Raw genomic sequence first — 16,883 nt, 5'->3', positions numbered from 1 at the left:
TAGCACTTCAAGGTAAGTGACAAGAAAACATGTCATAACTAAACACCGTTTGCATCTGGGTATATCAACATGTGAACTCCTTTTTTCATATTTTTTTTTTTTCTTTTAAGTACATCTTTTTAAAAACTATGCTGAGTATGTGACATACACACATGCTAACCCACTTTTTTGTTTTTAAAGGAAAAAACCATCATTTGTTCTGGTCTAGACACTTGTCTAGATTTAAAAATACTAAATGTACCTCCTACTAACACCTCTATGTCTCAGTCTTAAAAAGCCACTCTGTAGAAATTTTGTTATAATTATTCCAGTACTTCTGGACTCAAAACCTTAAACATTTTCCTATCAATATCTCAATATCATCAACTATGACTCAGTGCAAATGAGACTGTACACCCTTCCATGACACATTTCCCTTTACCTATTCTTTCTGTACTGCAACACACAACATAATTGATCTACACAAGCAGTGACCTAACATAAAAAAACAAACAAGCAAACAACAAGCAAAGCAAGTATGAAACAATTCCAGAATCTGGCTCAAATCAGGACAAAAGCTGGAAAAATCTGACACTTTGACTAAAGGTAGAATGCACCATGAGAAAAGATTGCTATTTTTTGCCAAAAATGCACACTATTCAGTGATGCATTCTTCACACAGGTGCTTTGGGAAAGGAATTAGGTTGAACTGACATTCTTGGCAAAACCAAAATCCTTGTGTGATTGATATGCTCCATTTACAGAACCATTACACATTTTAACATCAAGAGAGATAACACCACTTTGTAAAGATTCCTTTTTGAGGCATCAGAAAGAGATTACTGTTTTTAAATTAGCTTTCTCAGAGTCTCCCCCTTTCAAAAATAAGTCAGAGACAAAAAAAATCCGAAAAAACCCCCACATCTTCTTGTCCCTCAAAATTAACCAAAAAGAATTTCAAAATTATAATAAACCAAATCAAAACTGGGGTTTGGGAAGCCATTATAGTGATATGCTGGGTAATAAACAAGATTATTTTTCTACAGATGGGTGGCAGGGCTGGGAACATTGGAGGCATCTCCACCTTGTGACAGCCCCAGCCCAAGGCTCACTCCCCACCCAGCACCACTACCCAAACATTCCTTTTTGATATAGTCAGTCCCAATTTCCCTCTGAGTTTCTTCTGCCCTTGATGATTAAGAATATCCCCAAGACCCTTTCCAATCTTGGCCTTGTGCTTTCCCACCCATCTCCAAGCTCAGCCCATTCCCAAATACTCCTGTCTACACTCCCCCCCAGCCAGCCTGGTTTCCAAACACACAGCCTGGTTTTGGAGCCCCTGTATTTGAGTCAGACTGCAAAAAGGTTTACACTGCCACGTTATTCACATGGAGATCACTGACAGCACGCAGGGCTGTTAAAGAAAACAAAACCAAACCAAACAACACAACAGGGGAGATGGGAGCAGGAGAGGTGGGTCAGCAGAGTTTTGCAGTATGAGCAAAACAACACATGTTTTCCCTCTCCCACCCTCCAAAAGAAGTGAATCATTTTGTTTTTTTTCTCAACGATGCTGCCTGAGATTCCAGGCATGGGAAATTTCGTTTCCCATTATTCGATTCAGGCAAAAAAATATGAGCAGTTGAAAATAGATGTACAGCCAAAACATCAAAAGGAACAACTCTACCTGCAGTGGACCTGGAGCATTCCTGCTCCTTCTGCCATCTATAGAACATAAGGACATTGATAACCCTTTTGGATTTGGGACAGCAACAGTCAATAATAAGGTACATCCGAGAGAGAAAAATCATTCTCAGATACAACTCTGCCATCAAAAGGTGTCACTAAATGCCACCTCAGAATAGTTACTCTGTATATCTGAACAGGTATGCTTCAAAAACACTGAGCAATTATTAGCTTTATTAGCTCTAAGCTTGCAAGTGCTTTATAGCCCATATGAAAAGTCATGAATTATTCATATAGAGCTTCTGCTCACTAAATGAAAAAGGAAAAACTTTATAAAAAAGGTGTAGACAGGCTCTTCTCACTAGTTCTCAGTGTCAGAACTAGGGGCAACGGGAACAAATTGGAACATAAGAAGTTCCATTTAAGTATGAGGAAAACTTCTTTACAGTGAGGGTGATGGAGCATGGGAACAGGCTGCCCAGGGAGGTTGTGGAGTCTCCATCTCTGGAGATATTCAAAACCCACCTGGATACAGTTCTGTGTCAAGTGCTCTAGGTGATCCTACTTCAGTGGGAGAGTTGGACTAGATGACCTCTAGAAGTCCCTTCCAACTCCAGCAATTCTGTCATTCTGTATATTCATTTTAACTTACATTTTAATTTACACAGCAGAATTTCGACAGATTGTAAACACTGAAAAACTCTGATATTTCAAAATGAGTTCCTGGAATATTATTTGTCAGACAGGTAAGAAATTATTCTACCTTAATCTAGGTACACAAAAAATGTGTGGAAAACCAAGTAGCTACGGACATTGGTAGGATATAATGGCTTTTCTGAAAGGATATTTTGGGAGGTTTTACTAATCAAATAGAGGTTGTAACATAAAAAAACCCATCCTGAAGCCTTATTCTCTTTCCTTTCCCTTTCTGAGAAGGGTGAGGGGTCAAAAGAGACCATCTGTCATTTAATTTCTGGCCCAGCATCAAATCCTGACCGAAGTGAAAAGGCCAAAAGCTCAGCCAGCTCCCAGGCAGAGACACGGGCACAGGGTGGGATACCTGGATTAAGTGGCACAGAGTTCAGCCCAGATTAGTTTCCCTTCCATATGACCCAGTCAAGCCACACTTGCTTCGATAAGCACTGTGACTTAGGAAGCAGTGCCCATCTGAGGTGTTTTTGGGGGGTAAAACTACAGCACATTCATTGGACACTACTGCTGGGCACTAACTCTGCTGCTCATTTTCATCAGAATCAACAAGGCTTTGACAGACCCTGAAAGCAACACACAAATTTCTCCGTGTCTGAACACTTGTGTTTTGCAGAGCAGCACAGTCCTCAGACCATCAGTTTTCTAAAGCAGCAATTCAAAAGCATCATCCCCTTAGATTTCTGAGAAAAGAACCTAATGGGGGTTACTCAAAGGAATAGATGCTGCAGCTACAACCATTCTTATTATGTACATATGAGATGCTCTGATGTTCCTTGCTGCTGATTACATGAGCAAACATTTTCAGTATGCAAATCCTATTAACTCAAGGGGATTCTGCATAATTTTATAACAGCTCCACTTGTGGTGTCTGATGGACTGGGTCAGCAACAGACAGATGGCAAAGAATTAATTCTAATGCTGCTTTATTGCAGTGCTGGCAGCAGGGTTTTCTCTACTCACTGCATTTGGACAAATTGGAACTTTTCTTACATTCCCTACACCTAAAAGCAACACGGGGTAGAGTAAAAAGATGGAAAGTTCTTTCCTTTTTCTGGGTATGTGCCTCTTGCAAGGATAAAGCAAAGCTCAGGCTTAGCATATATTTAGAGAGTAAACTATTAGCAGTCCAAAAATTGTGCCTAAAATTGAATTATTGATGCACTGTTTCCCCAATGTTGGGAAAATGGTCCCAAAAGTGAACAATTACCTGGCTGGGATTTGCTGCCAGAACACTGAAGCTCCTGAGATACACAACTTATGACCAGAAAACCTTCAAAATACAGAGATAATTAAACTGATAAAGAAATTTTTGCTGTTTCTTATTAAAGCCTGACACTCAGAGGCATTATGTACACACACAGATTTTGAGGAACCAGCTCAGAGACCCACACAGACACAGTTAATATTCCAGCTATTTCAAAGCATGAGAGAAAAGGTAATTTTCCTTGAATTCTATGCCACCATTATCCAAAGTGGGTCAAGGATGTAGCGGGAAAGACACCACAAGTAAAGGTAAATCAGGATTTATTTTGATTGAAAGTCTACTAGGCTTTGGGAAATTTCCCCCTCCCATTTCAGAACAGGACAGCTCCTTTTAATGGCACTGTGCCCTGGCTCTTCCAGAAGCACTATTTTCTGTTCCTTTTTCATGAATATTAAAGCTTTCATCCCTGTTTCTCACTTGTCAGTTTGCATTCTGACTGTTTCTCTGAAATCCAGGCTAATTAAGACTGCCTCAGAAATAAGGGCTGAAGGTTCTCAGGCAGACTTGACAACCCTTTGGACAAACAATTGCCTTCCATTTGGATTTTTAATTAGGTATTCTGAAAATACTTTAATATAAGGACACGGTGAAAAAACACCTGTTAAATTTTGACTAATACAAGGGAAGACTTCATTTTATCTTGAAGATACACATGACAGCTTCAGCTTTTACTACTGATGGTGCATTAAATCAGTCCTATCCCTGAAACACAGCCCCATTCTCTGACCTCATATCCAAGGAAGAAAGAGCTTCTTTCTGGCTAAGGCAGCAGGGGCCAAGCAAAGCTGAGCTGCCCAGTCACTCCCTGGATCTCCCTTACGTGGGCTCTTGGATCTCTCTCACATGGGACTGGAGATAACCACAAAACAAGGCAGTTCTGACTGCAGGACACCAATGATTTCATGCTTTGTCATCAAGAGCTCATGTAATTCCCAAACTCAGTGATGGTGCCACCAGATAGCTAAGAGGGAGTGTGTTTTCCTCTCATTTCTAATTATTCTAGGACATCTTCACTTCCTGTGTCACACAAAAGCCAAGGTTTTCAAAATTATCTTTTTTATTTACTTCAGAGTCAATTTATCTAAGAGTTAGCTTACTCCACAGCTCTTTTCAGCCTTGAGCAATCTAACTTCTTCACAAAACCAAGTTCACATGAGATTTTCTTGTCAGTATTTCTGGGGAGGAGGGAAAAGGGGTATTGGTTTTCCTTTACCTGGAATGGAGACTGGCTGTTGTAATTCTTAATCTCCTTGTTGGCTCCCCGGAACAGCAGCACTCTTGCACAGCTCTCCTGAAAATGGGAGAAAAGGAAACTTGTTAATAAGGGGTTTTTGTTATTAAAGAGATGTTGGGGCTAAGAGATGTGTTGCTGTTCAGTACCTATTTCCTTAGATGAAAGGTAAACCAAATAAATAATTTATGTGATAAATGAAGTTATTAAAAGAGTAATTTACAGCTGACAAAGCTCTAGGTGCTTTGCAGTGTGATGGAGTAGAAAAGCAAGTAGTAAAAAAAAGTAGAGGTAAACTGCTTATTAAATTTTTAAGAAACTGTACTGTGAAATTTCCGTACTTGACAAATCAGATTTTGTAGAAAATCTGTTAGTTCAAAGTGAAATTTGACTCTCATCTGGTTTTTTTGTTCTTTTTATAGGGAAAATAGTACTGTTCACACAGTACCTGGGATGAATTATACTCTCCCCCACTGTAAATAATTAAAAAAGCAGTTGTACCACTTAATTTGTTTTTTCTAACCTATCTTCAATTTAAAACATTTAATGTAGGATTATTTTTTTTAATATACCTGAAATTCTTTGGCCTGGCTATACACACTGCACTGACCAGTCTGACCTCTCTTTTCCCCTAAAAAACCACTAACAGTTTCAGCAGAAGCCCAATTTCTAACAAGAGGACAGTGTGGCTTCAGACCTTCTGAACTGAGGAAATCTGCAACCAAAATCCCTTAAAAAACGATTTTTTGGGACCAATACAGTGTATTGCTTAAATTGTTACCCTACTCAGCTGTAAAATACAAGTGACCATAACTATTCCATGACAATCTGCTAGAAATCCTCCAAGGTTCTGGCCTTGTTCTCAAACCAGACTTTTTTGATCATCCATATATAGACTGTATTTCCTACCTGTCATTTTAATGTTCATCTTAGGAACTTATACAAATTTCACCTTTCAAAATGTTTTTTTTATGTTTCCTCATCATAAATATTTCTATGATTTTTGTTGTGCTTTGCAGATTTCTTGTCATGTTGTGTTATGGAGTTCTGCCTAACAAGGTGTTTCTATGTGCTGCCTCTCACTTTAACACTAAATGCAGGCAGGGGAAAAAACCAAACAAACAAACATGTAATTCAGCTATTTTAGTGACAGAAATTAAACTTATTTAGTAGATTCTCAGTCATAAGTGAATGAGCAGAAATTCTGAGGGAGAATAAGTTCCATCATTGTGTTTTCTAATTTATCACGATGGATTCTTGATCTCATTAAGTCTCCTCCATTCCAGGGTTCTCCTCAGTGTATCCCAGGGAGGAGACAAGACAACCCTTTCCCCAAGATTCATACTCCAAACAAGATATCCTTTTGTTCCCATGCTTCCTATTCTGCAGCACAGATTGAAACCACAGAATGAATCATACCTCAAGATGATATACTAGCAATCATCTCATGGATGGTAATTTTTTAATGATATATAATTGAGGCCGTCTCATTTGTGTGCACTGAAACGTGCCCATCAGGTGTGTTCTCTGCATCTCTAAATGCAGGAAGATCGAGAGCAACGTGTAAAATGTCAACATGTTTTTCTCATTTTTCTGTGTTCTGTATTAGAAATCATCCAAAAGAAAGAAGATTAAGATCTTCAGGTTCAAAAAATAAAAGATCTTTTCTGGGTTACTCTCCAAGAATTCATTTTTGACTGGTAAATGATTCTAGGTCTGCACACTGTATTATATTCCCATAACAACAACTATTCCCCTGTTCCACCAGGTACTGCTTAATAAACATACTAGAAATGTTAGTAGAACCTTTCAGCATTAAAATGCTCAGTTTTGATCAAGAACTTGTAACCTCAAGTCATGATATTAAGGAACATACTGTATTTCACAGAAACATGAAAGTTGGAAGGGACCTTAAAGATCACCAAGTTCCAACCCCCCTGCCATGAGCAGGGAACTCTCCCACTAGACCAGGTTGCACAAAACCTCATCCAATCTGGCCTTAAAAACCTCCGGTTGTTGGCTGATTATTCATTTGCCTATCAGAATAAACCCTTCAATGCTACAAAATCAAAAGTACTACACACTTTAAACCTACACGATTTTACAAATGTAACTAAGTTGTCTGCAGTGGGACAAAACCATGCAAAGTGATTTGTTTATTGAGTGGTTTTGATAGGATAACTTTTTACAGAAGTGATCAGGGTTATTCAACCAAGGAAACTTGTTTTGAATTAAGTACTGCATTTGTTTGCTTATTTATTTATTCATTTTCAACAAACAGGAGCATTCTTAGCTTCTTCTTCCCCCTCTTTTGTCCCCTCCTTGCCCTTTCAGTGTTAAGGAGAACAAATATATTTTGATTACTATTCCTTTTTTATTATTATTCAATTGAAATGTCTCATTTTAGAGCTCTCTGTCATTAAGGTGCTGCCCAAAATGCCATAACTCCTGGTTGCACCTATTTTAGCTCTGACAACCTAATAATTTCTGATATTGAGCTTAGTATTGTTCATTGATTGTATCATAAACTGAATATGCAGTAGCTTTTTAGACTGCATAAGATTAAGAGATTAAAAGAGAAGTGTGTGCTTGTCAGTAGATTCAATTCAATTTGTTGCCTAAGAGCTAATTACCTGATTTACTCATACAACAGTTTTCATACAGAATCCAACCCACTGACTAAAAGACAAAATTCATTCCAGTGCTGTTATTTGCAAACCACAGAGGACTTAAGATCTGTCTGGATTTCATTGAGTTATTGGTTGGCCATGAAATAACTTTGAAAAACAGTCATCTCTCTAAATCAGCACTTAGCAGACACCAGGGAAAAGAGAGCTATCAACTTCAGAAAGTATCCCAAGAAAATTCCCCAGCCTGGAAGGGAAAATCAAGTGGGTGATGACTCCATCTAGAGGAATCAAGAGGTAAAAAGGATGCTGCTGTCCTTTCCACCCTCTCCATCCAGAAAAAGCCAACACAGTTCCTTCCATAACAACTTTCAATAAAAGGGACACTGAAAACAAACAAACAAAAAAATCAACATAGGTTACAGTTCACAACACCCTGAGAAAACCTTTTTCTTTTCACACATGCCTGATGAAGGAAAATAGAAGCATGACAGTGTAGTAGCAAAATGTTGAACTTCCACTCACAAAGCCAAACCTAATGACTATGGAAACATTTGCCAATTTGTAGGTTCAATTTCAATTAGAGTCTCTAAGTCTTCTACAGAACTTTTTATTTTTTCCCCACTGAGGTCAGGAGAAAAAAGATATGTCTACATGAAAAATACTGTCACTCCACAGGATTATTCTAATTTCAGCATCATCCTGGATGACCTTTCCTAAAAGTGTATGATCTTGTCTATAGTCATGAAAACACTGCAATAAAATGGTTACCAAAAAAAACAAAAATAGAGTTAATGTTTTGAGGTTTCTATGCTCATTATGCTCTGGGCTTCAAAGCTCTTACTCAAGAGAAATGAAGCAAATAAAGTTAAAGTTAATATTTTTACATTTTGTTTTTTAACAGAAGTGTTATAGTTATGTTAAGCTCTCAATATTAAGCCTAAATGCAACATTTTTTGAGATGAAGGTGAATTTCCTCTCTCTCTGCAAAACTTAGTATGAATTTTATCAAGTGCTGAACTTCAACTAGTTGATGTAAGTACCTGACAGCCTGGTGAAGATGTCTTTTAGAGAGTGAGCAAGAAGCAGACCACAGAGGCACTGACATGCTGCCTCCTTCAAATAATCACAATTAATGGGGAGGATTCACACAGCCAGACTCTTTAGGAGATGGTATCAATTATGATACGCACATCAAGTCTTTAACAACATCAAATTATTCCCAAAATTCTATTTTTTAAGAATCTGTGGGTATTTTAGACCTAATTGAGGAATCTGCCTAGACAAGAGTTTTGAAAAAAAGGAAGATGGTAATTAATTAAGAAGCAGATGCTTTAACAGATGTTTCACTAGTTACTGTCACATCTCATGACTCGTGTTTTCCTAATTCCATGTAACCTTAGACATGCTGTGTTTTACCATTGTTGGAAAACTCATTCCCTCCCCATCCCATCCATGCAGAGAGAGTATAAAACGCTGTCAAATAAAATGGTTCTACACAAGGTGTAATCAGCAGAGAATCCTGCTTCTGTGTAATCTACAGATACATTTCCGCTGCATGTTTCTCATAATTATCCTGAATAGGAAACAAATATTTAGAGATGATCTTTTAAAAATAACCTGGTAGAAGATAGTGTTGTTTTCTATGTATACTTAGTATACATAAGTATACTCTTTATGTATAATTAACATGTGTACTCTTCCCACCTACAATGAGAAACCCCATTTGTAATCAGGGAATACAATATTAATAATATAGTTTTAAATTATGTTCTTTCTGGTTTCTAAGACCACTGTTTAAAATCTGAAACACTTCATAGCATATTAAATAAAACAAATGAAAAATAATGAGCTATGCTGTTGCCTCCATAGATCAATAATAATTTGTTTGGGATACATTTGGGAAATGTATCCCAAAATCATAATAGAATCATAGAATGGTTTGGGTTGAAAGGGACCTTAAAGATCATCCAGCCCCACCCCTGCATGGGCAGGGAGACCTCCCACCAGCCCAGGCTGCTCCCAGCCCCATCCAACCTGCCCTTCAACACTTCCAGGGATGGGGCAGCCACAGCTGCTCTGGGCAACCTGGGCCAGTGTCTCTCCGCCTTCACAGGAAAAAAATTCTTCCTTAAAGTCTAGTCTAAACCCGCCCTCTTCCAGCTTAAAAGCATTATTCCTTGTTCTCTCACTCCCTGCCCTTGTCCAAAGTCCCTCCCCAGCTTTCCTGGAGTACCTTCAGGCACTGGAAGGTGCTTTAAGGTCTGCTCAGAGCCTTCTCTTCTCCGGGCTGAACAATCCCAACTCTCTCAGCCTGTTTCCAGAGCAGAGCTGCTCCAGCCCTTGGATCATTTTCATGAACCACCTCTGAACTGGCTCCAAGAGCTTCATGCCCTTCCTTTGTGCTGGGGCTCAAGGAAGGACGTTAATGCATGTATTAAAAAGCACGAAAACTGCATCTCAGGAAAACCTAACACCAAACCAGTAAAATTCTTCAAGAGAAAACTTGACAAGCCTCTATTTTTGTGGACAGGCATGAAAGATTTAGTATTTATACCTCCATTATGCCTTTTATTTTTCTGGTTACATGTCATTCTCTTACAGCACTCCTTTTCAGTCTCCACAGGACAGGACTCCCCAGACCCATCTTCTCCTGAGGTGAGACAAGCCATCTTTGCCAAGAGGAAGGGACCTGAGGGACTCCTCACCTCCTCCTGGGGACCTGTATGTCCCTTCAGAAGGGTGGTGTGACTCTGCAGAGCCAGCTCACCTGGTTGTACAGGGCGCAGATGTGCAGCGCTGTGTTTCCTGAGGCGTTCTGCGCACACATGTCGGCGCCGTAGAAGAGGAGGTGCTCTAGATGTTGGACGTGTCCATATCGGCAAGCCTGTCCAGAGAAGCATTCATATTTTTGTTATTATACAACCTAGGCAACCTCTCCAGAGAAAGGCTTTTAGCAGAGAAGATACTACTTTACTTAGGGTTCAATTTTTAGAACCATCTCCGGACTGAACGGGAGGACCAACACCCAGAAGCTCCTACCTATGCATAAACCATAAATGTGGGCACTTCAGGTACAGCAAACCTGTGCATAAATGGAAACGTCTGATTATTTGAGAAGTGGCAGCTTAAGGGATCAAGAAAACACAAAGTCTGGTGTTTTTTATCCACTAATATTCATAGCTGCCAAATGTGACAAAAAGACTGACAAAATAGAAGGGGTTTTTGTCCCGCTAATCTTCGGGATGCTGCCCACTAGATGGCACCGAAGATGATCAGATTCCTAAGGCTTGTTTTTTAAGGTGGAAAAACGGGGGAAATCTGGCCAAAATTCAAGGGATAATCTTCTTGATTCTGTGATGTCAAACAGATGCACAGTATTCACAGGGCACTGATCCAGAGAGGGAAAAATCTTCAAGAGTTACTTTACCTGTCACCCAAATAAAGCATCAGACCCTGAATACTTGGAAATACGAGTCTATGGATGAGACTCTGTGAAGTTAGAAACCTGTCTGATTAGCAAGTTTGATACAAAAAAATCAGAGGATTCCCATTCATCAGTCTCATGTCCTTGGCCACCTCCTTCTCCATAGCACACTGACTGGGCATCTCCCAATCTGTCATGTTTTTAACTTCCTACCACCTCAGATTGGTATCATTCCTTTACAATAACATGGAATGTAAGCTGAGAGATACAGGTGTGCCAAGCCATGCACTCTGTCTTAGGTACCTTATTACTAGTGACTTCAGTGGAAGTTACTAACCTACACATCTTGCAACTTGGATCAGAAAAATGCTCCTGCTCAATGCATACATTTAATCTGAGACACATCCCCTATCCCAGTCTAGTATCCAAATCTTTTCTCCCTCCACTTTCAGCACACAGAAAGAGAAAAAAAAAAACAGTGTTTATTAACTTCTAAAATACAGGAGGGAGACAGGTATCTCCAGAGTATATTTTTTTTATTACTGTCCTAACACAGCATGAACCACCACCAGAATGCCACATTTTTTTCCCTTTCCTAGAAGGGTAACCTAGAGACTTAACTCCTACAGTTAAAGTTTGTGCTAGCAAAAGGAAAAACACACTTGTTACCAATTATTTCCTGGCTATGCAAGGTAACTCCATCACCTTCACACAGATGACAACATATGGGATTGTATCAAATCACCATCTTTCTTTATTCTCTGAGGAATGCTTGTGTTACTGATTTCTGAAAACAGATTGCCCATAATCCAGAAGTAAACACTGATTTATTTAGGATTACAACCAATACAGTGGGTTTAGAAAGCTCTGTTTCATTACAGGAAATAATAACTGTATAGATATAACCATGTAAAAGGCTGATTTTCAAAGCAGGGAATTTTTCCATGTATTTTCAGGGAGTCCAGATGGGGTAATTCTTGGATCCAGACAAACCATTTTCTCCACATCCACAAAAACAATGGTAGTAAATGAACATTTTTTTTTTTCCCTACAAGAAATTGATCCAAATGACCATAACCTGAGCGCACACAAGGAAAAAGCTCAGATCCCTGCCCAAACCTGGGTACCAAAGCTATTTCCTATTTTTTCAAAGAAAAGGAGAAAAGGAGTTGTGTGCTAAAAAGGTGAGTGTGCAGAAAAGACAGTGTCAGATAACCTAAGCAGGCCTCTAATGTTAATTACTCACATCTTTATTTATCTGATCATCCTACATCAGCTCCATTTTAATTTTTTTTGTGATTACTCAAACTCATCCATACAGAGAAAAGGCATAAAACAGCTGCAACCAAACCAGCACTACTTGAATCTTCAAACTTTGCAAATTACTGAGTTTCTCACTATGCAAAGACAAATTAAGAATCTCTATGCATTCCTACAGAACTGTTGCCTAAGATTCAGACATTCCTGGAGAAGACGACATAAAAGAGTTCAAATAAAACATACTGGTATGGTCTTTTTTTCAGAAAATCCCTTCCTAAATCTTAAAAGTATTTTAAGCCATAAAATCTAGGTGTTTGGTAGGAAGGAGGTCTTGCCTTCCCAATAGCTACGGTGAAGCTGACCAAGATTTGCCAGCATGAGACGAATTCTGGCACCACAGCTGACTCAGGGTGTCATGAGCACCATGAACCTCAAAAGAGGTTTCTTTATAGAGTGTGCTACAAGTTTTAGCCACACACTTCATGTGTAAGACAGGAAAGGAAGACTCATGTACAAACAGCACAAGAAAAAAAATCACTGGAATTCCAGACTCCACACATGGAGAGAATGAAAACTGACTCAAATGGTGAGTTTGTGAGAGTTTAACATCCTGCATTGCAACACAGTGAAGGATCCTAGCAGCAGGACCCTGGACCCAAATCTTCCTGTAAAGTTCACCAGTGAGAAAGGAGAAAAAAGTATAACTCTGTGTTTTTGTTAGAGTGTTTTTCAGAGAAAAACCTGCAAGAAGCCTTACCCAGGACACTAAAACTGACATCTAACAAAAACATTTCAGTTACACTTTTTTTACTGAAGTGCCCCTACCAGGATGCTAAATTTCCAATAGTCCATTATATAAATGTGCCTAGTGCAAATTCTGCAGCAAAATCCACAGTAACATGGGATTTCAAAGTTAGACAATTTCACTTGAACAGTTTCCAATGATCCACGACAGCAGGATGCAAACTTATAAGCAAATAGAAAAAGAAAGCCATCCCATACTTGTAACTAAACATCCCCAAACAGTTTCCAAATCAGGGTTTAACCACAGAACACGTGGCACATTTCCTCATGCAGCTTCAACTCCAACCAAAAAGGAACCCTTCCTACCTGATGGATTTCTTGCCATCCATTTTCATCTTTGCAACTGACTGTGGCGTGTTCATGAAGTAACAGTTCACAGCAGTAGGGATCCCCTCCCACAATGGCTGTGTGGTACAGTGGTGTCAGGCCACAGCTGTCCTTGTAGTTAGGAGATGCTCCAAGCTCTAAAAGGGTCTGAAAACAATCACAAACTGTGAAAAATATACTTTGGAGGGACTTCTAACTATTAAGGGACTGTCCTACATGAAAAGGTATTTAAAAGGTTGATATTTGCATTAAAACATTTTTTTCCTCACTTCTTTATAAGATGATAGAATGGACACCAGCACAGAGTAAGTCAAGAAACGAATGATCTGGGAAAAATTAGGATCTAAAGGAATCTCTATAATAGAGACAGTGATGAAAGGATGTGTGGAAATGTCCAATCTCCACCCTCTCATTAAGTTCAGAAATCTCAGGTGTGAAAATGGCTTATGCAACACATTCACCTCCTTCAGCTGCAAGACTCTTTATCAAAACTGGCATGCAATTTGAATATCTGTCAGAAGGAAATCAGGAAAAGCCATAAACACAAGATTTAAACTAGAATATCAAGGTGATTTAAGAATACCTGTTAAAATACAAAACAAAAACCAGAAGTAACTGTGCTAAGATATAACGTGTAACCCACGCCGCTGGCATTTCCCTTCACAGCGATAAGCAACAATAGCTCTGTTCTTGTTGCCTCAGACAGATCTTTCCTCACCTATCCATGATTAAGACTACATTTCACCACTTTTTTTTCCTACCAAAAAAAAAAATTAGAAATGAAAAGGCCCTTTACCAAAAGCAAATCCTAAGATGTAAAAGCCACAAAAAAAGCACTAGAACAAGCACATATTAAAAAGTCCATTGAGGACAATATCATAATTAACTGAAAGCATTCTCCTTTTTATATTTTTTTTTCTATAAAATAATGTATCATTTGCTACTGAAAGCATTTACCTTGAGGGTTACTTGGTTCTTGGCCCTGGCTGCTTTGTGCAGAGCTGTCATTCCATCTTTGGCTCTGAAATCTAAATGTGCTCCTCCATTTTTCAGAGCTTTTATCACTTCTACCGTATTGTCAAGCTGAACTGCCAAAGTCAGGGGTGTTTCTGAAGGAAAGAATAGCATGTACTTGAAAAAAGATGAACAAATTCATAAAATAAAGAACATGTGCTGTAAAAATGTTAAGTTTAAAAAAAAAAAAAAAAAGGTACTACTTTGTGCTGCTTGTTTTATTGTTCTGACCTCCACTTTCCAGGTCATGATAGTTGGGGTCCAGTCCTCGGTCCAACATTTTTGTGATTTTTTCCACTGAGAGGTGGTGGACATAATCCATAAATTTTCTCAAATTAGCCTGAAGACAAAGAGTGACAAATTAATTATTCTCTAATCTTGAAAAGAAAATTTTCACTAAAAGTGAAATACTGTCAATTGATGTCAATAACCATTGACATCATTGAACAGTAACTAATTCACATTCCTGGAGGACCCGATTTTATACTGAGACCATAAACCTTGCAGTTTATAAAGTTCAAAAAACATAGGAAGAAGATTCTGGGGTTTATAGTTTTAAGGAAGAAAAAAAAAAAGTAAGAAGAGATTAGGGTGGTGCATGGTGATCACGATTCTTACTGTTTTGACCTGCAAATGAGTCTAAAGACATAGATCAGCATTTTTGCAGCAAGCTGAAAGCATGCTGTGCTTACAAATCAAGGTTAATTCAAAATTACTTGTCTACATGTGGAAGAGTCAATCATGGGAATTGTGCTCTGAGGGAAATTCCCAGATCACCACTCACATATCCCTGCTGGCACTGGAAGCCCATACTCTTTGTTGTTCAACCATTGGCCCAGGCATTAATGAATTCCCACTTAATCCCAGTTTCTCGGCCACATTACTTTGCTAAGTAGGCAATTCCTAACTTGTCCAGTAAATTGGGAATACCTTGGTATGAAGCTTGGCCAGCTGTTTTTCATCCAGATTGAACTGTTTGTACACTCTTCTCTTGTATCGAAACTGAGGGAGGGAAAAAATAAAAAGCTATCAATTTAAAATGTCTTAATTTGGTTTAAAAACTCATCATACCATGTTCTGGCCTTACCAGAATGTACTATCCACAATGATGCAGATTTATGCAAAATTCAAAAAGGCTTAGTATTTTCTTTTGAATATTCACCAATAATCAGCACCCTGCTTAACATAGTGGCATTACAGCTTTACAGTTCATGTAAGGAAAGTTCATATTTTGCCTAAATATACTGAAATCAGTGGAGGTGTGGGGGAAATGAGATGGGCCCCTAGAATCTACATAAATAAGCAAGCATTAGAGTGTAAAGAGCTTTTCCCTAAGGGTATCTGTGCACTTGCATTTACAGTCTCAGACAGAGAGAACAACTCAGGAGACACGTTAAATAAAAAACATACATATTTCAATGTATCAGCTAAGCATTACTGAAAGTAAAAACAACAAAAAAAGGATTCCTGAAAAATCTCTTAATCAACACAGGCAGAATTTGCACGAGAATAGTTCTGATGTTTAACAGGACTGGTCCTGTGAAGGAGGTTCAGAGGACTGCCTTTTTTTTTTTTTGGCTGAAATTCACATTTAACCCTGAACAGTTCACTACCCTGTGGCCAGAGTAGCAAGATCTGTGGCAAAAATCATGGGGTTTACACAGTTGCAATTTCCTAATTTTACTGTGCAGAATTCAAGGAAAGCAGCACCTCTGTTGGACAAGGAGGCTGCACTGAATGAGGCTTTAATTCTGGCTTTTCACAAGACCACTTTTAACCCCTGAACTCCAATCATTTAGCTGCAGTGAGCAGAGTTCTCCAGCCAGTGAACACTCATGAAACAGAACATGACAAAGAAAGTGGTAATTTAACCTGTGTGTGGCTATGATGTGGACATCAGTGACTGAATCTCTGAAATAAGCTGCTAGAAAATCTAGGACTTGAAACCTTCTCTGAACCCTTGTTCTTTTTCCTTCGATTTGTGTTGCAGTGGAGTAGGTCTATTAACTGCAGATTATTAGTGGTTGATGTACCACCATACAAGCAATACCAAAATTAATTAAATACTAGTTTCATGCCCCAGTTTCCAGCTATACTGTGTGATCTGGCTCTGTTCCATGCTTGCCCAGTGTCATAATAGTTCTGCTCAGTTTATCCCCCAGCTGCTCAGCCTCTGCATGAGTGATGGAGAGGGGGCAGATTCCCGTGTCTGTATAACTGCTTCACACAAACACATCCTCTTTTCCCCTGCTGCTTTCCCAGAAGACAGCCAGATGAAATCTGTGCACTCTGAAGGAGGACACAGAAGGAACTAGATGGTGGGGGCGGGTCGGGATGGATGGAAAAAAAGGCTTTACTGAAACAGAAAGACCTCCTCTTTGGGACAAAGCAAAGGCTGGTTGTTCAGCAGCTGCTACTACTACTACCACCCTACTACTGCAAACCTAATCAGAGATCCAAAGACTGCTCTAGAACCTTACACTCCTTTATTAAATCACAGAATAAGATACAACCCCTGTGCCCTCAGCAGAGGAACACTCCAAAATCAGATGT

The 16,883-nt window shown here is 39.0% G+C and overlaps 1 protein-coding gene across 3 annotated transcripts in view; it reads right to left on the bottom strand.

The window, feature by feature from the left end:
* SHANK2 (SH3 and multiple ankyrin repeat domains 2) overlaps positions 1-16,883 on the bottom strand; it is a 300,961-nt gene that overhangs the window by 276,902 nt on the left and 7,176 nt on the right. For all 3 annotated transcript variants that reach the window (XM_051622537.1, XM_051622538.1, XM_051622536.1), the window contains exons 3-8: positions 15,261-15,332; positions 14,562-14,670; positions 14,274-14,425; positions 13,296-13,463; positions 10,269-10,385; positions 4,854-4,931 (exon numbers count right to left, since the gene is read on the bottom strand). In XM_051622537.1, coding sequence (XP_051478497.1) covers positions 4,854-4,931; positions 10,269-10,385; positions 13,296-13,463; positions 14,274-14,425; positions 14,562-14,670; positions 15,261-15,332 — 696 coding nt within the window. The remainder of the gene's footprint in view (positions 1-4,853; positions 4,932-10,268; positions 10,386-13,295; positions 13,464-14,273; positions 14,426-14,561; positions 14,671-15,260; positions 15,333-16,883) is intronic.

This window comes from Apus apus, chromosome 5, assembly GCF_020740795.1.
Source record: "Apus apus isolate bApuApu2 chromosome 5, bApuApu2.pri.cur, whole genome shotgun sequence".
NCBI lineage: Eukaryota > Metazoa > Chordata > Aves > Apodiformes > Apodidae > Apus > Apus apus.
This window is presented reverse-complemented; position numbering and strand designations above follow the sequence as displayed.